The sequence below is a fragment of the Pempheris klunzingeri genome, chromosome 5, assembly GCF_042242105.1.
Source record: "Pempheris klunzingeri isolate RE-2024b chromosome 5, fPemKlu1.hap1, whole genome shotgun sequence".
Taxonomy (NCBI): Eukaryota; Metazoa; Chordata; class Actinopteri; order Acropomatiformes; family Pempheridae; genus Pempheris; species Pempheris klunzingeri.
This window is the reverse complement of record NC_092016.1, coordinates 17,136,357-17,158,904: the sequence shown is the minus strand read 5'-3', so window position 1 is coordinate 17,158,904 and position 22,548 is coordinate 17,136,357. Positions and strand designations below refer to the sequence as shown.

General features: G+C 43.4%; 3 protein-coding genes and 1 non-coding gene across 4 annotated transcripts; 1 reads left to right on the top strand and 3 right to left on the bottom strand.

Moving 5' to 3' along the window:
• Positions 1–1,343: 1,343 nt before the first annotated feature.
• LOC139201765 (Golgi apparatus membrane protein TVP23 homolog A-like) lies at positions 1,344–2,830 on the bottom strand. The gene is made up of 7 exons (XM_070831174.1): positions 2,777–2,830; positions 2,614–2,696; positions 2,148–2,292; positions 1,934–2,023; positions 1,713–1,841; positions 1,490–1,618; positions 1,344–1,395 (listed from the first exon to the last, which is right to left on the bottom strand). Exons 2-7 carry the CDS (start codon positions 2,691–2,693, stop codon positions 1,369–1,371), a joined length of 600 nt encoding a protein of 199 aa, XP_070687275.1. The 5' UTR covers positions 2,694–2,696; positions 2,777–2,830; the 3' UTR covers positions 1,344–1,368.
• A 257-nt stretch (positions 2,831–3,087) lies between these two features.
• Positions 3,088–3,160, bottom strand: trnar-ucg (transfer RNA arginine (anticodon UCG)). The gene has a single exon. It is a non-coding gene; the product is annotated as a tRNA-Arg (tRNA).
• Positions 3,161–4,137: 977 nt separating this feature from the next.
• polg (polymerase (DNA directed), gamma) lies at positions 4,138–12,813 on the top strand. The gene is made up of 22 exons (XM_070830376.1): positions 4,138–4,726; positions 4,826–5,021; positions 5,146–5,313; positions 5,474–5,620; positions 5,743–5,822; positions 5,942–6,124; positions 6,298–6,440; positions 7,671–7,794; positions 7,887–8,111; positions 8,222–8,339; positions 8,713–8,796; positions 8,900–8,986; positions 9,079–9,239; positions 9,320–9,373; positions 9,477–9,594; positions 9,720–9,855; positions 10,561–10,807; positions 10,917–11,039; positions 11,173–11,344; positions 11,564–11,772; positions 11,877–12,037; positions 12,692–12,813. The coding sequence occupies exons 1-22, from the start codon at positions 4,152–4,154 to the stop codon at positions 12,754–12,756; spliced, it is 3,576 nt and encodes a 1,191-aa protein (XP_070686477.1). The 5' UTR covers positions 4,138–4,151; the 3' UTR covers positions 12,757–12,813.
• fanci (FA complementation group I) lies at positions 12,730–21,916 on the bottom strand. The gene is made up of 37 exons (XM_070830375.1): positions 21,824–21,916; positions 21,656–21,728; positions 21,378–21,508; positions 20,882–21,035; positions 20,693–20,750; positions 20,546–20,587; positions 20,235–20,358; positions 20,016–20,101; positions 19,781–19,913; positions 19,610–19,687; positions 19,378–19,514; positions 18,913–19,093; positions 18,732–18,819; positions 18,488–18,618; positions 18,328–18,398; positions 18,110–18,224; positions 17,851–17,973; positions 17,516–17,584; positions 17,299–17,400; positions 17,030–17,215; positions 16,647–16,768; positions 16,386–16,547; positions 16,030–16,209; positions 15,753–15,919; positions 15,575–15,642; positions 15,323–15,439; positions 15,193–15,244; positions 14,982–15,109; positions 14,453–14,518; positions 14,261–14,357; positions 13,948–14,132; positions 13,794–13,850; positions 13,652–13,711; positions 13,415–13,489; positions 13,165–13,260; positions 12,957–13,058; positions 12,730–12,866 (listed from the first exon to the last, which is right to left on the bottom strand). Exons 1-37 carry the CDS (start codon positions 21,914–21,916, stop codon positions 12,804–12,806), a joined length of 3,972 nt encoding a protein of 1,323 aa, XP_070686476.1. The 3' UTR covers positions 12,730–12,803.
• Between the last annotated feature and the right edge of the window lie 632 nt (positions 21,917–22,548).

The window sequence follows — 22,548 nt, the reverse complement described above, 5'->3', positions numbered from 1 at the left end:
AAATTGCACTGCTAATGTAACTCAACCCAGCATAAAGCAACACTGGTGACCGCAGGCAGCCAAAATGTGAATAATTTATTTATCCTTCAAACAGCCAGTAGCCTATATAAAGTTTAGAGAAATGGGCATGTGATTTCCCGCCCTGCGCTGTTCACAGGCTATTCGCAGGTGTGAGCACTCTTGACAAATAAAACATCTTTGATTGTGTGGCAGGTTATGGTTTCAGAGCTCAGGGGGGTGGGATGAGGGGGGGACACAGCCAAGACCGGTATGAACAGTTCCCTCCAAATCCGCGTTGGTCCCAAGAAACTGTTTAATGAGCGCCTTTACTGTGGTCATCAGGATGATCCCCTTTGTGTCTTTTATCCACACTTACACCAAATAATGGCAGAATGTGAGACACCAGAGTGATATAATGAATATATAAATAAATATATATATATATATATATATATATATATATATATATATATATAATATATATACACACACACACTCACTGAATATTTAATGTCATTTGGTCGCACAGAGTTGTCAGTGCATGGTGATTTAATCACTGACTTATAGACTCTATGGTCGCAAAGCTTTTTGGTAGGTAGATTTTGCTGCAGCACTACCTTAATGAACATTTAGTCTTAGAATAAATAGTTTAACCGCTAAGCAGAAATACATTTCTGGAAGTATTAAAGTTGCACTTGCTAAAAATAAATTTTAAAAAAAGCCAGTTTTTCCCCCTCTGATTATGTTTAGAATTACAGAGGAATGAAAAATACATCAGAGTTCGATTGTAACATTGCTACACAAATTAATATTTGGCAAATTCAACTGCTCGTGAAAGAAAATTTTACATCAAATGATTTTCTAACCCCCAAAAAGTAGTCTGGGTTTGGACGGGGCCTTTTCTTTCTTCAGTGAAGGGAGAGTTTTTAGCATGGACTAATAGTAGTTCAGGGGTCCTTGCATCAGACTTAACCCTGTGTTTGCTATTGTGAATCAAGTACATGGAGCCGATTCATTAAACAGGTTTGCCACAGAGCTCAAGACAAAGAACATTTAGAAATCTGGCTCGTATACGAGCTGTTTATGTGGTGTTCAACCAGCAACAATGATATAATACACTGAAAGGGAAAAATTGCAAAATGCACTTATGTTTTATTGACAGCCGGATCCATGGGGCAACATGTGAAGTGAACAGTCGGCAGCATAAGGCATGCACGAGGCACAAAGCCATTCAAGTCGATGCAGTTTGTGGAAACTGGAGATGAGGCAGCTCTCATCTGCCTCCCTCCCTCCCTCGCTCACACACACACACACACACACACACACACACACACAGCAGAGTGGCCGCACAGTAACAGGAGGTAATCTTCATAGTATTCCGAAGATGATGTCCGGCTGGAAGAGGAGACGTTATTAGTGAACTTATATGTGCATTTTTTTTAATATCAACAGGACAACTGCATGGTAAATGCTGCAGTCAGTCACTCACACGCTGCAGGAGGTGTTGTCCCGTGAAGGAGCGGGTGTCTGGAGGCCGGCCATCCTCTCCCGCTGCCTTGCAGCGTAGGTAACCATAGAGATTAGCCACTTGGAGGGAAATACTTGCCACCACAAGTGACTGGGGAAGGCAGACAGACGCATTTAAGAAGGATGTTATGTAATGTACTTCTACTGCATATGCAGAGCATGCACACAAGAGCCCTGTGTCTCACCAGCCACTTAATCTTCAGGGCGAAGAGGGAGGTGAAGAAGAAGAACGTCCATATTAGAGGACAGATGATGAGACCCAGCCAAAATATCCTTGCCTCTGCCTCCGTCCCGGTGTTACTATCCCGTGAGGTCTGCACACACACACACACACACACACACACACATTCAGATAGCAGCACCCCTGTAAGTGCAGCTCTCTGTCACAATAATGACAGTGTCTTACCTTTTTGGCCTCAAACACCCAGAGGCTCCTCCCGTCCTCGTCGATCTGATTCCACCAGCGCAGCCCCACCAGCAGCCTGCCCGTCACGTTCTGAAACACAGGACACATGTGAGAAATCAGCACCGGTGAAGTGAGAGAAAAAAGGGCTCAAACGGAGAAAAGGAGACGTATGGAGCGATGGGGGGAATTAGCGGCTGACCTATTGACCTCTCACCTTGACGGACCAGAAGTCAAAAGAGAGCAGAGTGATGATCAGGACAAAGCATGATGCAAAGTTCTCGCTGATCCAGTCACAGAGCAAATAGGTGACAGTGGCAACCACCCGGAAGAACAGGTGGAAAAAGGAGGCAAGGGGGTGTCTGTCATCAAATGCACAGGATTAGAAGTGATGAAGAGGTTAACAAACGCTGAGGACAAGGGTTAAGACATAGAGACTTCCTCTGATGATGCAAACATAAAAACATGTTTCATATAAGTGAAAAACAATATGTAAGAGAGATCATAATTTGTCCAATTAAGTTGTTTAAGACGTTTCATGTGATTTAAATAACATCAGCCTCATTACTTGGAAACAATCTCCTAACTGGATGATATGCACATTGTTTGTATATTAATCAAAGCAAAAGACTGTGTGAGACAAATGAGTGTATATACGCCAATAAACATCTCCTGCAGTGCACCTTATGACTGCGCCTCTCCGCGCACTCTCCTGCTCGTCACCAGCAAAGTCCAGCTCAACATCCTCCGTGTCATCCGCCATCGTCTGACAAGAAGCATCCACAAAAAAAAAAAAATCATCACAGCTAACACGACACAATACAATCAGAGGCAGACAGAAAATACCCAGTTGTGTCCTGATCGTGGATGAGGAAAGCAAAGCGATGTACCATTTGAGGAAAGCGGTGCTGTATTGTAGAGCTGGATTGTAGCAGGTGTTGCAGTGAAAAGGGACCGGCACCGACACTGGCTGCTCGGTCACTGCGTCCACATCAGGGAAATAGGATGAACGTCATTTCAAGGCAAAGACACTTCCCTCGATTAAATTAACTACGGATATATGGTGACGTTTAATACTGTTCAGGCACTAAACTAGTTATTTATTCCAGAAGGAGGAAAATGCAGGGACTACAGATGGAAGTAAAACCTAAAAGAATCGACCGCGGCAGGACTCGAACCTGCAATCTTCTGATCCGAAGTCAGACGCCTTATCCATTAGGCCACGCGGCCCACGGTAATGTGTGCAAAGGGACCTGGTGTCATCTTCACATCAAACATGAAGCTTATTATGTTGGAGGTTCAGATATTTATGTCGCAGGAGTTGTGGACAACCCAAGTTTTGCGCACTGTACAAACTGTATTTGATCCAACGTGGCGCTCAGTCAGCCATTTGTTTGTATGTTTTTTTAAAACGATGCAGTCATCCGGGCCGCTGGGGGTCGCTAACACTTTAACTTACTTTGGTTACAAGCCCGAGGGACGGCACGCTAAGGTAACCTCTCCACCCACTGTGGAGCGATGTTAAACATGTTTTAGATGACAACCTTACACATGAGAGCACTGGTCGGACGATGTGGCTTATGTTTTTTTTGCTTTCAGCGTCAGTGTAGTTAGCAGATTTAACGAGCGCAGGATTAAAAAGTTATCTTTGTGTTTGGTTGCTCGCAAATTAGCAGCAGCGGTGAACACGGGTCTGATGTTAGTAAACATGAGACAGCAGGGTGGTTGTGTATCAGTTTAACCAAATAAGCTGAGGATTTTACTTCCCTAGCTATAGAGTAGATTATCTAACTAGCTAGCTAGATAACATTTAGTGCAGCAGCCACTGCTGTTTGAATAAAGTTACCTGAATGAAACACTGATGTTGCTAAATTGTGTCAGTGGGTGGGAGGACAGGTGATGATGCATTTGAAGAAAAAAACAATAAGATTTTAAACTTTTTGATTTGATTTTACACAGACGTGAAATTTTACTTAAAGATGTGCAATTGTACTCACATAAAATCACTTAGATGTAATTTAAAGAACCCTTAAGACTCAGGAAACTGTAAGCAATGTAGCAATGTTACACCAGCAACCTCAAACATCACAAGATAAAACCAAACACGACTGATCTGTAAGTGTGTGATCTCTCATCATATAACAGGAGGAACAAAGTGGGTCTCAGCTGTTCTTGGTAATGATGCTGTACCGCTGTCTTCCAGCTCTGGTGTGAAGTCCTCATGATGCTGCGCGTGCTGCGCTGTCCTCTGCAGAGGAATCTCATCCCTCTACGATGGAGGCGTCTACACTGCCTTTACTCCACACAGCCTCGCTCCTTCCAAGGCGGGGAGTCCACAGAAACCCGCCTGAACCCCCTCAACATCCAGATGCTGTCAAAGAACCTCCACAAGCAGATCTTTCGAGGGCTGGAACCAGAGTACAGCGAGGACGACGTGGAGCGCAGCACGAGGCACCTGCAGAAACACCAGCTGTGGGGGAAGGACACTTCACTGCTGCCCGACGTGGACCTGAAGCTTCCTCAGATGCGTGGCAAAAATATCGATGAGCACTTTCGCATCTTGGCCAAGATACAGAGTCTTCCCTACCTTGAAGCTGCCACCAAGCTGTACCTGGCTAAGCTCCCTCCCATGCCACAGGAATGGAACTGGGAGGTAGGCTGGACACGCTATGGGCCCAATGGGGAGAGTCAGAAGGTTGATTTCCCAGAGGAGTCGGCGCTGGTGTTTGACGTGGAGGTGTGCATGATGGAGGGAAAGTGTCCCACACTGGCTGTCGCTTTGTCTCCCACTAACTGGTGAGGAATAAGAGTGTGTGTTTAAACATTAAAATGAGATGGAAATGGGAAAACAGTTCGATTAAAATTTTTCCAATGTGTATATTTCTCATTTGCAAGGTACTCCTGGTGCAGCAAGCGTCTGATTGAAGAGCGGTACTCCTGGTCAAACCAGTTGACCATAGCTGACCTCATCCCACTAGAAACACCTACAAACTCTGTGCGCTCACCAGGGGGTCAGTGGAAGAACCGGCTTGTAGTGGGCCATAATGTCAGTTTCGACAGATCTTACATTAAGGAGCAATACTTACTAAAGGTAGGTGTTCAAAGTGTAGTGTGTTTGCATCTTAATTATATGGCTTTATGATCCTTTAGTTAATGTGCCAAGTAGCATGAACCTGCCTGCGTATGACATGAAAGTTATGTTTTGTTTCCTTAAGGGTTCCAAGACACGCTTCTTGGACACCATGAGCCTTCACATGGCCATCTCTGGGCTGACGGGGATGCAGCGCACGCTGTGGATGGCCAATAAGCTGGGTAAAAAGAGGGGTCTTCAGGAGGTCAAGCAGCACATTAAGAAAGCTGGAAAGAAAAAGGACGGCCCCAAGGTCTGTGTCCTTTTATTCACTGTATTTTAACGATAACTTCATTATTAGTGGTGATGTTGCAGCTTTTCTTTTATTGAACGTGTCAAGATCTTTTGCTTAGGTGAGGTGTGTTGCTTCTGTCATCTGCAAAACTCTAAAAGTGTGATGCTGTTGTGTACAGACTGGCTCCTGGGACTGGGTGAATATTAGCAGCATTAATAACCTGGCTGACGTCCATGCTCTGTATGTGGGAGGGCCGCCACTGCAGAAAGAGGCCAGAGAGACCTTTGTGAAGGGCAGCATGATGGATGTCAGGAACAACTTCCAGGTCAGAAGTTCATGACAAATCCTGTGACACGACTCGCGGGCCATATTCATTCACATTACAAGGTCCTCTTGCATTTGTCAAGAAGCACCAACACATCATTTTGGTTTTGCTGACCTCTACAGGAGTTAATGCAGTATTGTGCCATGGATGTTCAAGCCACGCATCAAGTCTTCACAGAACAGCTACCTCTCTTCATGGAGAGGTCAGTAAATCCCAACTTGCTAACATTTTCTGTTAATTCTCACATGTATTCATTACCTAGCCAAGAATATGATATTGCTTTGTTCACAAAACGACTTCATCTGTCTCATCTTTTATAAGGTGTCCTCATCCAGTGACATTTGCAGGAATGCTGGAGATGGGGGTGAGCTACCTTCCTGTCAATCAAAACTGGGGGCGGTACCTTGAGGATTCTCAGGACACTTACGAAGAGCTCGAGAGAGAGATGAAGAAGTCGCTCATGACTCTAGCGGACGATGCTTGTCAGCTGCTGCAGGATGACGCGTGAGAAGAGCACCTTTCGTTCAGTTTGGTCTTGTTTGTGTAATCGGGGGGGGGGCATCATAGATTTATTCATAATCTATAGTTTTATAACTCCAAACATAAATGTTTTCAGATGTTTTGTGTAAAAACATACACATTATATATGTTTTATGTTTGTTTTTTTTTAACTTAAGGTACAAAGAAGACCCCTGGCTTTGGGATCTCGAGTGGGATGTGCAGGAGTTCAAGCTGAAGAAAGTAGCAGCCAGCAAGAAGAAACACCTTAAAAACGCAGCTGAAACACAAGTTGCACCTCCTCTTCCAGCCTGGGAGGAAGGTATAAGCTCAGATCTCTGGCCGCGTTTATAAAATCTAGTCATATCTGTCGTTTTTTAAGATTAGGGATGTTAATAATCAGTGGTGTAGTGGTGTCTGGAGAAGTGGGTGTACTCTTAATTTATGCCAACGACCTTCTGTCGTTCTGTAATGTCACTGGAAAGTTTAGGATCGAGGCGTATCTGAGCCACTGGAGTTGCCATGGTTACCCTGACAGCATCTGGTTGCCTGTCCCGCAACGTTTGAATAAATTTGCTATTTATTATTACTTATTTACTTATTTAGTTACTTATATTTTTAGAGAGACAGAGTGCTGCAAGCCGTAAACAGCTGTTTCTACGTGCCTCTCCCTGCTGATTTTGAGGGATTCTTTTGAATGCTCTGATTTAAGAAATGTAAATAATTAAGACTTTGTTTGAAGACAGTTCTGTTTAGTTTTAACAGCAGCAGCCAGGCGTTGTCCGATGCGCGTCAGATACCGTAGATTTTTGATACACTACGTTACTTTTTCACTCCCACTGACCTCCTCAGCAGCATCACGGGCACAACTGTGTCTTCACCATAGTCTTCATAGATTAAACTATATTATAGCATGATGCAGAGAGGTGTCTCTGTTTTTAATTCAGCCTACCAGTCAGTTCAACAGCATCACACAGTTGAATCTACACCTCTCTAAAAGGTGTAGATTAGGTGATAATATCATTTATTATTACTCTAATAATAAATAATAATGTTTTTTTCACTTCAAGTAAAATGAATGAAATACAGGATTCTGGTGGCTCGATCATGCTAAGCTCTTAGAGCGTTTATTTTCTGTGCCCTCGGTTTGGATTTGAGTGGGTATGTTTGCTCAGTAGATTTGTGATTTGTCTTGTAGTAGCGCTTCACTTATAATAGCCAGTCTCAGAACATATGAGACGAAGAAGAAGAAGACGAATGAACACGCAAGTCTGAAAAATGGCAAAAACAGCTTTCCTTTCTCTGACTGGTGTGTGTGTGTATATCTCACTCATTGGCTTGAGCTGCAATGTCTCGAAATGCACAGATTTGATTGGTGGAGTAGCATCACATGAGATGGTCCACTAAACCAGAGGACGACCTGTGTCTGGATTCGGACTGCGGTCCGCCTATTAGTGACCTCATTTAATTATTAACATCCCTGTTTAAGATACAGCAATGTAAAAAAGTTGTTAAATGATGAGATGACTGGGTTAGGTTGTTGTGATCTTAGACCCCGGTCCACCCTCTGAAGAGGAGGTAGACGGCCCTAACCCCAGCAGGCTGGCTGTGGAGAAGCTGAAGGAAACGGTGGATCAGCTTCCAAAGAGAAGGCAACATCTACCTGGACATCCTGGGTAAGATCACCCCCAAGACATTCAACCTTTATCTATCAGTTTGCCACTGACAGTGTAAGTCAGCCCTCCTGCTTCCTCACTCTGTCCTTCAGGTGGTATCGTAAGCTGTGTGAGAAGATGTCTGCGGAGGACAGCTGGTCACCTGGAGCCAGCCTCATCAGTCTACAGATGAGAGTGACTCCTAAGCTCATGGGTCTGACGTGGGATGGCTTCCCCCTGCATTACACAGAGAAACATGGGTGGGGCTACCTGGTACCCGGACGGAGGGATAACCTGGTATCTGAGGAGGAAAGCACAGGGCCTGTGTGCCCACACAGGTACTTAATACACTGGGACTGCACCATTAAAACACGGGCTGTTACTCCTTTAGTCTTTAATTTTCAGAGCAGAGAATGTGCATTTATTAAAGCATCGTTTTGTCCCACAGTGCTATTGAGAGTGTTTACAGAGAACATCGTGAGCACAACAGCAAAGAGCAGCCTGAGTTTCTGGACAGCGGCCCTTCAGATGACCTCATGTGGACAGACAGCACAGTGTGGGCAAAGGTGCATGTGCTCATAATATAAATTACCTCATTGTAAATATCCACAAATTATGTAAAAGAGACATATGTCATAACTTTAGATCAGATAATCACAAAAATGTCAGTGATTGTTTATACATCCACTGTTACAGACTAGTGGAGACAGGAACAGCTAGATGCTAATTCAGCATGACTTTCCATGCTGCAGGTTCACTGGAAGCTAATTTTTTTTAGCTTGTAGTAAAAAAAACAAAAAGGTCCTCTGAAATCTACATGGCGTGGATGTGGTATCAGTGTGTAAGCAGTGCTTCCTTGCATCATTAATCAGGCCCACAGGCTGTGAAGTGATAGATAGCGTATGATGACAGAGGTGTGTTTTTTAACCTCATCCCAAGGTGGAGGAGTTAAGTCCCCTGGAAAGTCTGACAGAGGAAAATGGAGACAGAGTGATGAAGAGTGGGGAGACGAAGAAAAATGGGGTGAGCGAAACGGACGGCGTGTTTTTGTTTTGTTGTGCTGAAGCTGAATTCTAGGTATTGTGATTTGTTGTCTAGCACGCTTTGTATTCTGCATTGACAACAGGAGAGTAACTGCCAATATCACCATGGAAACGGCCCATACGACGATGTAGATATCCCAGGATGCTGGTTTTTCAAATTACCCCATAAGGTGAAAATTTACATTTTACTGAGTGTCCTGAATAACTAGTGTTTGGCACATTGCTACTGGGTTCATTGTCTCACTCAATATGTGTGTTTCAGGATGGTAACCACAACAATGTTGGCAGTCCGTTTTCCAAAGACTTCCTGTCCAAGATGGAGGATGGTACACTCAGGGCCGGACGGGATGGATCCAACTCTACACGAGCCCTGGAGATCAACAAAATGATGTCGTTCTGGAGGAATGCCCATAAACGTATAAGGTACGTATAAGTTCATCAGTCTTTTTGATGATCACAATCAGTCAATAAATAACACAGAATTTTACTGTGTCTCCGCTTAGCTCTCAGTTGGTGCTGTGGCTGCGAAAGGTAGAGCTTCCTCACGCTGTCAGCAGGTTTGTTGTTTATCAATACCTATTTTGTATTTGTTAATCAGCCATGTATTGAGGAAAAGTCATCGCTCTGTATACTGTATAACAACTTCTCTGTCTCCCAAAGACACAAAGAGTTCAATATAGAGGGCCAGTATGGTGCCATTTTGCCTCAGGTCATCACCGCTGGAACGGTAACGCGCAGGGCCGTGGAGCCAACGTGGCTGACTGCCAGTAACGCACGGGTAAGTGGCGGAGCTGACGAAGACAAAAGTCTGAGATTACTGACTCAGCCGCAAGATTAAACAAAATTGAATTTATCTGTGTGTAGATAATTTGTGTTTGTATTGGCGGTTTTTGATGTCAACAGAGGGATCGTGTAGGCAGTGAGCTGAAGGCCATGGTGCAGGTACCACCTGGATATCACCTGGTGGGAGCAGATGTTGACTCTCAAGAGCTGTGGATCGCTGCTATGCTCGGAGAGGCTCAATTTGCTGGCATGCACGGTGAGATTTGTCCCTTTGGAAATGGCGAAGTGCAGTGCTATCCAAGTGTCTGACAACGTTACAGAAATGATCCCTGTAGAGACAAATATTTAAGATGTATCACGCTATACAAACCCACCAGACTGACCATTGTCAAAAATAGTAATTTTACCTCACACAACAGGTGTGACTGGTCTACTGCTGCCTCAATCACTTAATTTGTTCATGTTATTGAGTGTTACACAAGCATTGTTGGATTTGAACTAAGCCTTTAAAACACCAAAGTCACACAATAACACAAACTGATAGAGACAGAGGTGGACCAGCTACTCCTGCATAAAATTACTATTTTTGTCAATGGAGTCTGGTTGCTTTTGAGCTGAATAATTTAATGGCCATTTCTGGTTAAACAGGAAGGATCTATCTCACAGGTCTATCTCTTTAGGGATCCTTTCTGTAATGTTGTCAGAAACTCTGAATAACAATCTGAGCCTGTTAGTGGCAAAACACACTTTTATTGGACATACTTTGATTTAACACAATTGTCCAAAGAATTACATTACAACCATGGTAGCTCTTCCGCAACCTACTGGACCAAAGTTTATGTACATACCAGTAATTTCAAACCCCAAATATGTAAAAAAAAAAAAAAAAAGAAGGGTCCCGTTTTGAAAATACCTGAGTTATCCTTTAACTGTGTTCATCTTGTGTCTCTGCTGGGTTCAGGGTGTACAGCTTTTGGCTGGATGACCCTCCAGGGAAAGAAGAGTCAGGGCACTGACCTGCACAGCCGCACTGCTGACACTGTGGGCATCAGCCGAGAGCATGCCAAAGTGTTCAACTATGGACGCATTTATGGTGCAGGACAACCTTTTGCTGAGAGGCTGCTAATGCAGTTCAACCACCGTCTCAGTCAGACAGAAGCTGCCAGGAAGGCCAGGAAGATGTACGCCATTACAAAGGGCATACGGAGGTACTGTCAGTAAGCTGAAAGGTTGTATTTAAGTACAGATGTTTGTTGTTAATACACAGGTGATTAAGTTGAGCCAGTGCTGAATGTTTGTGTTTATATGTTTTGTCAGATACCATCTGACAGAGGGGGCCGAATGGCTGGTCAGCGAGCTGGGTATAGAGGTGGAGAGGGAGGAAGATGGAAGTGTCTGCCTGCAGGAGTTGCGGAGGATCAGTAGACTGGCCGCACAGTGGTGAGGGAGCAAGTAAAACATCACACAAACATCCACAACCGCTTGTTAGTGACACAACAGATTCTCCTACATCCTCGCAGTCGCTCTGTTCCTTCACCTGCCTGTCTTCCACTGCGTTCCTTACACCCCTCAGTTCGACTCGGCGGAAGAGGTGGGATCTGGTTGACAAACGTGTATGGGCCGGAGGGACGGAGTCAGACATGTTCAATAAGCTGGAGAGCATTGCTCATTCAGCTGAGCCAGCCACTCCTGTTCTAGGCTGCAGGATAAGCAGAGCGCTGGAGCCCAAGGCTGTTAAGGATGAGGTGAGGCAGCGCCGATTGGTGGGACAGACCAAGTCTTAACATAAATGTTATCAAGATGCTGATATTCAACAAGCACGAGCAGTCCACATCAAGAGCCTCGTGTGCCTTTTCTCTCCATTAGCGACAGTTTTTTCCTAAAGAATGAATTACTTTAACATTACTCAATATAATGTCTGTTGTTATAGTTAATGAAAGTAAGATGTTGCCGTGTCTCGCCAGTTTATCACAAGCAGAGTGAACTGGGTGGTCCAGAGCTCTGCTGTGGATTACCTCCATCTGATGCTGGTGGCCATGAAGTGGCTCTTTGAGGAATACGACATTGATGGCCGTTTCTGCATCAGCATCCACGATGAGGTGCGGTACCTGGTCCGCAGCGAAGACCGTTACCGAGCGGCGCTGGCACTTCAGATCACAAACCTGCTCACGAGGTCTGCTCCCAGCTTCGCATTCATTCTTCTCTGTCAAAATGTCCACTGTGGAACAGGAAATAAACTTGGCAGCTTTTCTGACTGTGTGCGTCTGTCTCTGGCAGGAGTATGTTCTCCCACGCGTTACACATGCAGGACCTTCCACAGTCGGTAGCTTTCTTCAGTTCAGTTGACATTGACCAGTGTCTGAGGAAGGAGGTCACCATGGACTGTGAGACCCCCTCCAACCCCACAGGTCTGCAACAAAGATACGGCCTATCACCCGGTGAGTTCTGCACACCATCATCAGCCTTTTAATGTTTATGTAGAATGAGGTACACTATATGCAGAGCACAAATCAAACTGATAATAATGTACGTTAATGAATAAATTGTCAATTAATGTACACAATTCATTTTCATGAATTAACCTAGAAAATTTGGCAAGAATTCCAAGTTTTACATTTTACCAGTGACCTCTTGGTTTATTTGTACTGCATTACAGTGTGGCCTGGCCAGAAAGAGAATTAAAAAAAATAAAGTACTGAAATAATAATAATAACGTAATTATTCAATTGTACTACAGTGTAAATAAACAGAATAATAAAGAAAATAATATTCACTTAAGACAAGACAGTGCTTGACAAATCTTAAATCTCTTTAGGATGCATTTATATGAATTGGAAACCAGAGATCCAGCTCTTCCCTTAGTGTAGCCAAGGACTGATAAAGTGGTGCCGTCTTAAGCACCACTGTATGTAGTTATGACTATGGCCTTATCTCAATACAAATTAAAAATTGCAGTTTTAATGTCAGTCAAAGAGAACCACGACAGTTGACATTTACAGTGTTAACAAATACATGTCATACATACATTTTGAATAAAGTGAACGAAAGCAACACAACCAGATTGTTGAACAATGTGTGCAAACTTTCCACAGGTGAGGCCTTGGACATCTACCAAATCATCGACATCACCAAAGGCTCTCTGAACAAAGGAAGATAGCACTTTGTGGGCTGAGCTACTGCTGTTCAGAACAGAGGAGTCTTGGCTCACTGTTTTCTCTTCTTCTGTTTGGGTTCTTGCGTCTCCTCTGCGTCCTGTGACTCTGTGGTCTGAAAGAGAGAGGAAACGGACACTGAGAGCTCAGCCAGTAGAGGCCTGCTGGAACAGAAAGTGCAGTCACAGTATGAGACAGCACGTACCTCCTGACTGACATCCTGCTCCTGCAGGGCTGCGTCAAGAGTGGCAGCGTTGATGCGGAAATCTCTTGAAGTGCTCAGCTTCATGTACTGCATTAGATTTACCTGGAGAAAGATACACACAGATTTTGGTGAAATACTGTGTATGGGTGACCCAAACTCTTGACACAGTACTGGTAGTGTTCAGGGAGAATTTTGTGTTCTGTTTTACCTTTGATTTCTTTGAGAGTGCAATGAGGTATTTCTCATACTGCTCGATGCTGAAGATCAAGTTAGGGATGACCTTTGTCTCAGGCAGAAGTTTTGTCTACAAAGAGAAAAAAACAACAGATCTACATTAACAAATTCTGAATGGATCCACTTAAAATGTTTATTTGAGGCTCAGAACTTTTGAGTTGTATATTTGTACACATTTGTTACATTAATCATTAATTTACATTATACGAGATACATGTTCTTACAGAGGCAGCAGCGTTAACTTCAGTCCTCTTCTTTTTCTTCTTGTCATCTGTGCCTCCACCACCACATTCTCCGCCCTAATAAAGAAAACATTGTTTTGAGCATACCATCTTGGGGCTCATGCTGCTGGTGTCAAATCCATAACCGAAAAAAAAAATCAAACAGCACAGTTACAATTAGAGGTCACCCTTTGTCTAGAAAAAAAAGGGACCCGTTCTGAAAACTGGCGTGAGATGTACCTGTGCGTATGTGATGAAAGAGTAGCACTGTGGTGTTAAATGGGAGCCGGACAGTTTGACCTGCACAGAAAACACTAGATTAGCATGACTGAAGAAGTACTTTAAGTACATCTCTAACAGAGAAACAAAACATCAGACTCACCAGCTTCTCAAAGCGTGCTGGCAGCACACCATGCTGGCCGGCACACACCTGGATGTACTGAAACACATGGAGAAAAGAAATGAATGTAACACACTGTAACAAACTTCACAACCTTTACATTCATACTGAGATCAAAGAGTGGACAAATACGTACATATTTGACGAGGGTGGTGAGGATGGTGTATGTGCGACTCAGTTCTCTAAGCAGTGTAATGGTAGAAGTGCCAGGCAGCAGGGCCGTCTGGACCAGCTCATTTAAAGCTGTCAAAAGAGTCCCGAGCTGCAGTGTCACTGCTTTCTCTATTGGATCCTGCTGGCCTGCGGTCTGGGTGGCTTCACCTACACATCAGGAATGTAACATCACAGAAGTTTTAGTACTATTCCCTGACAGAGAGCCATCTCTTCCCTTTTTCCCCTGCTCAAATCACCATTAATCCAACCGAGCATCAGTGTGAAAGACTTCTTACCAGAGCACGATTTGTCAGAGGCTGTCACGTTTTTCTTTCTGGCAATCAGCCAGTCCACTTCATCAAGCACTCTGTCAACCTGAGACAGGACCAGCAACTGGGGCAAGAGATTAAAATGAAGATCATGAGAACACTGTGTAAACCGACTACGAGACATGGTTGTCAGGGCAAATAAGTTACAGAAACACTCACCGCTGCTGTGGTTGCAGTCTTCATGTTGACAATGGCAAAGTGAGACTGTTGTTCTACCTCCACATCCTGATCATACAGAGAGAGGAGAAAACGTCTCCTTTCAATGAGTAGGGTGATGAATTTAGGTTAATGTAGGCTATTTTATCAATTAACTGGCATACATGTATTATTAGTACCTCAAAATGAATGAGTGTGGGTTACTCGACAAGTAATCGTCACGTGTAGATGATTTTAGAAAAAATGTTTAAAGAAATTGTAAAATGTAGCACTTATAATACCAATATCTAATAATAATCCTTTAATACAATGAGAATTTGGGATGACAGGAGAAAAGGTACCTGCATTTAACATTATTGTAGAATGTAAAAAATGAGCTCTATAATAACAGAAACTGTAATTATAGGTTTAGCCCAATTTGCTAGAATAAATAGAATAGAATAAATTGCTGATATGCCATCTACTGCCCCACAATTGTTTTAAGGTACAGTGCAAATCTTGCTTGTAGAGTGTAAAGTGTAATTGTGAGTACCTGATCGATGTCTCCCAGTTGGCTGTGGATGTCTTGACAGAGTTCCAGCAGCAGGCTAACAGGACTCTGATAGAGAACGTGCAGGTTGAAGAGAAGAGAGAGCAGGCCCTTGGAGAAAGCCGAATCCTCTAAAAGAGCCAAATAAACAGAGCTAAGAACTCACCTTTCTGCACCCAACATGGATACAAGGATAAAGTAAGCCGTCACTCACCAAAGCTGGTCTCCTTGCAGATTTTCACAGTCCATGTGATCATCTGAACAAACTGTCGATGCAGATGTGCGTTAATGGAACGAGCACTGGGGGAATTTGTGCTATAAAGTGCACTAAGGGGTACACCTACCTGTTGGGAGGAGGGCTTTAGCTGGCGTGAGAGCACACTCAAGATGCTGACCAGCAGCTGAGCCTCTTTGGTGTTAAATTCCTCCTCACCTCCACTTAACTGTGTGAACAGCGCCCTCTGTTGACAAGCAAAGAGAATTGGCAGATGCTCAGACGGCGCTTGCAACATTTAAAACATTACGAATTATGTTGTACGCTATATTTCACTTTTTAATAGAGAATAACCAAAACTAAACATTCTGTATAGATGCACCTGAAACTGTCGGATGTAAAAGAAGTTCATCTCTGTGACGTTGCCATCGTCTGGCTCAGCATTGTCCTCTGAGATGTCACCAAGAAACACGAATGAATGGTGAATTCCTGGATATCATTCAGATGTAAAAACCTAAAATTGCATTGCTCTGACAGTTTGAAAACTGAGTGTGTCTGACCCATGGTGGAGAGGAGCTGGGCCATCCTGTCTGGATAGCGCTGTTGGCAGGTTGTGAAGATCCTGAGCAGACCTTCCAGACACAGCTGGGACAGGCTGGAGCGCTTCTCCTTCTTCCCTGCGTCCTCCACGACGCTGGGGATGTTGGTGTAACGCCACATCAGCACACTGGAATGACAATTACACAGACGGATCTCCCATTGGTGAAACAATGTCACAGAGAACAAAACCAGGAACAGTCCAACTAAATGCTGTTATTTAGGCCAAGAGATTCCTACCTTGTCATGTCACAGAGGAAGCGGAAAGTTCTGTCTGTGTTCTGTCCGTCCGGGCCATCTGTGTGTCCAGTTTCCTCAAGCTGCTGGATCTTCTGTACAGACACACTGACTGCATAACGGACAAATTCTCCACTTGAGCGAAGCACTGAGAGAGCCTCCTCTCTGCTCTGAGTACTGTCTCTTTAAAAAGAAAAGAAAAAAGTTTACATGGTATTTCTAACTTTTAGCTTAAATGCCTGTAACTGTCATTTTGATAAATGCTATACAAAGTCTATTTTTGTACTGACTACAAATTAGTGTAAGAGAAAGACTAAACTGAGAGCATTCCCCAATGAACAGCCACAGAGGGCATTTACCTGAAGAGCACAGTGAGGAGAGTTGATACGAAGCTCAGAGAGAGTAAACTGCGGGGAGTCTTGTGTGAGAGCGCTCGACCCTTCCCCGCTTTCTCCTTCAAGATCTCAGACAGCTTGTGGTAGCGGCTGAACAGCTCCATGAGCTCCTCAAAGCGGCTTTTACTGCAACACATGGACGCAAGTGCACATTATAAAATTCGCCGCTCGGACAACATTAATGCTACACAACATCCCGACCATACAAAAAGAGGTGACTGTTACCTGTAGTTGGCTTTGATGAAGCTGTACTCCATAAGGACCTCGTACACTCCCATCACCAGCACAGCGTAGATGTTATTCTTTACCCCCACACTTGATCCCATGGAGAACTCAGCTGACTTGTCCTGATCAACACACAGACAGTAAATGGCTTAAGATGAGGCTTCCAGTGCCATAACAAGGGTAGTATATATAGTATAGTTCTTCTATTAGAATTAAAAAAGTAAGAAATGGTTAGTGCCACTGATATTACAGCTTTAACACCAATAAAATGTTACTGATGCTGATTGTGACTGAGACTGAGTCAACCCTTTGAAAGCCATACGATGTACATTAGTTCAGTTCACAATTGTTTTGCAGCCTATGCTCCCATCTTGAATGTATACCAGTTCAAAGTCCTCCAGTTCACACTTGATCATGCGCCTTGTCATGCTCTCTAGGATTGTCTGTAGTTCAGACTGGTAACCCTCCTCCTCGTCATCGTCATCGCTGTCATCAGCGTTGGGGTTGGCTGATCGGCTCATGTTTTGTAGCCACAGCAGGCAATGTACAGTACAGCTCACCAGATGGGCCTGAAATGGAACAAACACTATTTATAGCAAACATTAACGCAGCAGGAACAGTCACATAAATGCCACAGTGCAGACAGGTATACCAGTGGCTCCTGGAGGTAGACTTGGTCTCCGAGAGCAGTGATGCATGGTTCCAGTTTCACCGGGGGCAGGAGGTCTTGTTCAGGCTCGTAGTACCGCTTCAGCTGAGGATGCAAAGACATGACATGCGGCTCTCTATGTCTCTGTTGTGCAGATAACACCACAATCAGGCTGTTACACCCAACAGAGTACGCTCTTAATACACAGACACACACACACCTGTGAGAAGAGGGTCTGCATAATGGAGCTTGCAAGTTGAGAGTTGCGGCGGAGGACATCATAGAAACCCTGTAATGGGGCGAGAATATGCTTTCTTAGTGCACAACATGTCTTACCACACCCTAAATGTGATTTGCTGCACAGATTAATGAGAATCATACTACAAATGCCCAAGGGTTTATTTTAGAATTTAGTTGAATGATATATGACAAGAAGGGTGGAGTAGAAGAGCTTGTTCCCACGCTCATCAGAATCAGTCATGCTTAGTAATTCTAACAGCATGCAGCAAAATTAAAATCAACTCGCAAATATGGAAAAGAAAAGAAACCTCTAACCTCATAGAGCATGAGGCGCACATCAGCCTGCTGACCGAGGCAGCGACGCAGGCTGCTGAGGATCTCCAGACAAAACGCTTCATTGGCAGCAGAGTTGTAACGAGAATGAACGTCCACTTGGATCTGATCAGCCCAACAGTTATTATACAGCAAACCATGTTAAAAATTGCACATATTTTCACAGCTGCGGATGTTTTCAAGTATGCTTGTTGTAGATGCTTCTATTGGGAGAGCACATGAAGTCTAACCGGAGCTGTACCTGGCTGGAGGACACTGCCTGGCTACACTGGCTCGAAGCCAAGCTGCCCAACACTTTGAAGTTCTTCAGCAGCAACAAGAAGCCAGTCACTGCAGACTTCCTGCCGTCCAGTTGGCTAGCAAAGAGTTATTTAGGGGGAGAAAAATATTTTTGAACACTGTTAAGCTATCAAATAACCAAAGGATGATTCATTAACCTTATCAGAATTAAGTACATACCTGGAAAACATGGCTTTGCGGAGAACTAGAATCAAAGAATCTTTTAGGGACATACTGACTTTGAGCAGTGGCTGGAGATTAAACAGAGATAAATTATTAAACAAGAGGAACCTCTACAGTGTGTGTGTGTGTGTGTGTGTGTGTGTGTGTGTATATATACCTGGACAGCTTTTAGTAAACCCTGAACAGTGGCTAAGGGCAGGTACGACAGGTGGTCAAATGTCTCTGTCACCTTGGAGGATGACTCCAGGAGGATCATGGGAGCAGACACAACAATGTCAGAGAAAAGGTCTGATGATACACAAACGACAACAAAAAGAAAATCAAAATCTAGTTTCTAACAAGACTGATTAGACACTGGTGTGCATCTGAAAGCTGGGACTAATATCTGAAGGTTGTATTACCTAAGTAATGATTGACAGGTGACGCTGTCTTTGTGACCAATCGATTCAACACCTGCTCTAGTATCTCGCCTCTGATAGGCTCGTGCATCTGTTGCAGAAGAAACACACATTGCCCAGTGAGAAAATACGATACAAACATGTGGTCAGTTACATTGTGATGCTAACAAAAACTAAATGTTACCTTAAAGCCTTGCAAGAGCACCTGTCCGCCCAGCTTACATGCCTGCTGAGTGGGAGTCCTGGCTATGGCAGCAGATCCGTCTATGGTCTTGCCAAATGGCCCAGGTTTGGGTCCAAATGTATCCATGAGGAAGAAGCCCAGCTGCACTAGTCCCTGGGTCACATGATCCCAACCAAACACACTGCACAAGTGGAAGAATAGAATTTATGTGAAGAAGATTAACTAGCAAATGTTGTATTTTTATGATTGATTGATGATTTAAGATGATAGCATTGTGCATCATCACTTTAAACATCTCATAAAGAAATCTTAATGGTCATCACATTGCCACAGGTTTATTTTCTGTTTCTGAAATCTGTTTTTTTTGTGCACTGATAATTGCTGATCATATAATTTATTGTTATAATTTGGGTCAAGAAGATCATACCAGGACATGCCTAGACTTGATTGTTTTGATTCTCTGACCTGTTCTTGACTGTGTCCAGTATCATGTGAGCCACACTGCAGTGTCTAGGCAGGAGGTCCTGCAGGAATTTTGACCCCTGCTGCAGCTGCTCATCCTTGAAGCTCTTAGTGATCGCCCCCTTCAAAACGTCAAACACCTAATCAAGCCATGGAAAGGAAGAGAACAAATTTGTGAACATCAAGGTTAAAATAATATCAAATGAGTTTAGGGAAAATAGAAGAGGTTACTCACCTGCTCCTCATAACGCTGGATGCGTGCCACTGAGAGCAACAAGGCGACACTGAAGGGGCACATGTCCCCATAAGATGTCTGCAGAAATGCAATTCAAGATTTATGGCATACTCTACACTACAAATGTATTAAAAAATAACTTCAATATCAGACAGATTTGTTATATGTAACCTTGAAGCTTTTAAGAAACTCTCTTCCAAGTTCGTGGTCGAGTCGTATGGCAAAGACTATGTGAAGGATGGCAGTGCCTTCCACGTGCCTTAACTGGTCCTGTGGAATAGACTGAATCTCCAGATCAAGGCTCCTGAGGAGAAAACAATGAAAAACAACAAGCAGTAAATGAAAGTAGGCAGTAAGATTTAGAGTTATTACAGTTTATGCCACTTGCAGTGTATGAGTGACTCACTCTCCGTGTTTCTGCTCCTCTTCCTGGCAAACGTCTTGCTCCTTAAAATAATTGATGATTCCATCCAGGACCTGTTTCTTGCAACCCTAATTGACAAAGAGCATGGCAGGCATAATTAAAAGAAAGAGGAAGGTATGATTACCTGCTGCTGAAAATAAACATGCTGTTATGCTATACACACACACACATACACACACACACACACACACACACACACACCTTTGCAGATAAAAGCAGCAGCTGATAAACCACTGGTGGGATCTCCTGCAGATCCAGTTTGCAGAACATCCTCACTACTTTCTCCACCAAAAACCGCAGCTCCTCTGATGACAGGGGCACATCCCTAAAATGAGGCAGACACAATAAAAGCTGTTGACTAGTGCCCTGTAGAGGCAGCACGAGAGAAAAATAGGTAGAACATTGTCAAACACTGTGAAAGAAATAAAAGGTACTGCAATAAACTCTTATTATTCTGTCGGAAACTGATGAGTGTCTGAGAAAGTGATGATCTTGTGGTCAAAAGGTGTCACCTGAACATGGTCGTCAGGTGGATAACACATTGTGGGTCCCATCTACAAGAAAATACAAAAAATCATCCCAGTGAAGAGCATTTATAATATATGCTTGTGTAAAACACTGTATATGCACATATGGTTTATCATCTGACTTGCCCTCACCTGCTTGAGCAAAGGCTGTTGATCAGCTGTTTCTTATATTCCTCACCACTGAGTTCACCTAAATTTGTGACATAATAATAAGCAACCACAAGAAACAGAGATTCATAAACGTTTAACATGTGCACCTTATAGAAATCACCACTAAGTCAGATTTTGACGCTCACGTAACCAGGGCTAATCTGCTCTCACCTTTTCCATAAGACACAGCTTCACAGGCTGAAAGGGCAGTAAGCACAGTAGGAAATAGCTCCAGGGATTTCCCACTCCCCATTTTTCCCACCTTAATGGCTTCAACAAAAAGAGATGCCAGTTGTGCGAGACAGGGTCCAGGCAGTGTATGAGTCTATGTAAAACATTTAAGAGACAAAAAGGTAATGAGACAGATGCATCTGTGCGGTAGTGGACATATGAACACAGGAAAGGGATGAGGGGGCACAACATGTAAAGACATGTCTACAAATTAAAAAAATTTTAAAACTGACTGACAACAGGATGCTGGAAAAAAGGTTGGATTAAAAAGAAAGTATGTGATATATGATCAGAAAGCCCCAAGGATTTCATGCAACCTGCCTCGCAAATGCTGTTTTAGTCACTAGATTTGTATCAGTTCTACATTTGAAGATATTTCAATTCTTGTCAAAATACACACACAAGCAAATCATCACGATCAGTCTTTTTTCTTTACCTCCAGCATCAGCAGTCCAATGATATCAGCTGCCACGTCAGTCTGAAGATCCCCGGACTCACACAGAGGGATGCAGTGCTGATAAACAAGAAGTCTGCGGTTTGACCCTTCAGTGTTAGTGGGTGGTGAGCCTACACAAAAGAGCACATACTTTACTTTCACTACACAGCATATCATGTGTGACCATATGTGTGTGACATTTAAACCAGTGCAGGCCATTTAAAGTTTTAATGATTCTGATTGGAGATGTTTACATGTTGTTTACAATGTGGACTTACCCTTAAAAATGCCTTTAATCATGGTACCGATCTTCTTACCCTTCAGTGCCCCATTTGTAATCACAGTGATGAGCTATAAAGCAGAGACAATAGAGATGGAGTTTTTTTCCCCCCTATAAACTACAAGATTTATACATGTAATGGGCTAATTTGACAAAATAACGTTACCTGGTCATTTGTAAGGGAGGACAGGTACTTCTGAAGTTCGGCGGTACTCTCTCCATCTGACAGAGTGACAATTTTATCCATTTCAGCCCTCATGATCAGCCTGCAAACAGACACAAAGTGGTTGGTGCCTTAAACGTGGATAGCAAGAAAATCCCCTTTTGTTGACATCCTCAGCTAGCTTGTTGTGAATGTAGCTAAAGTTGAATTTAGACAAAAGAAGTGCACAAAAGGTTTACCTCTGCCTGTCGTTTAAATAAATTTGATATTGCACCTCCAACTTAATTTCATTTAGAGAATTAGTACGTGAAAAAGTCAAGTCAAGTCTTTGGTAACGCTTTCATAATACGTAACAAATTTCCCGCCGGCGAACACTTCCTGTTTTGCTTCATGGTTGCCAAGTTTGTCTCAAAGTATCCCACAATTACACCATTTGATATTCCCGTCATTATAATGTAATATTGTACGGTAAACATGTTATAACATGACGCATGTTTTAGCATAGCGTTGAATTATTTAGTAAAATAACACTACAACAGTAGGGCTACCAGTTAAAAGATACAATTTAGGGGAAAAACGTGATTTCACAAGATCTGTCAACCTCGTCTACAGGACACGCCTACGGGGTTATGGTCTTTCCTGGATTGCGATTTAATAAATTAACCTCAGGTTTTAAGGGGACGACGTTGTCAGCTTCTTTCGACAGTCTAGATGTCAAACATTTGGCC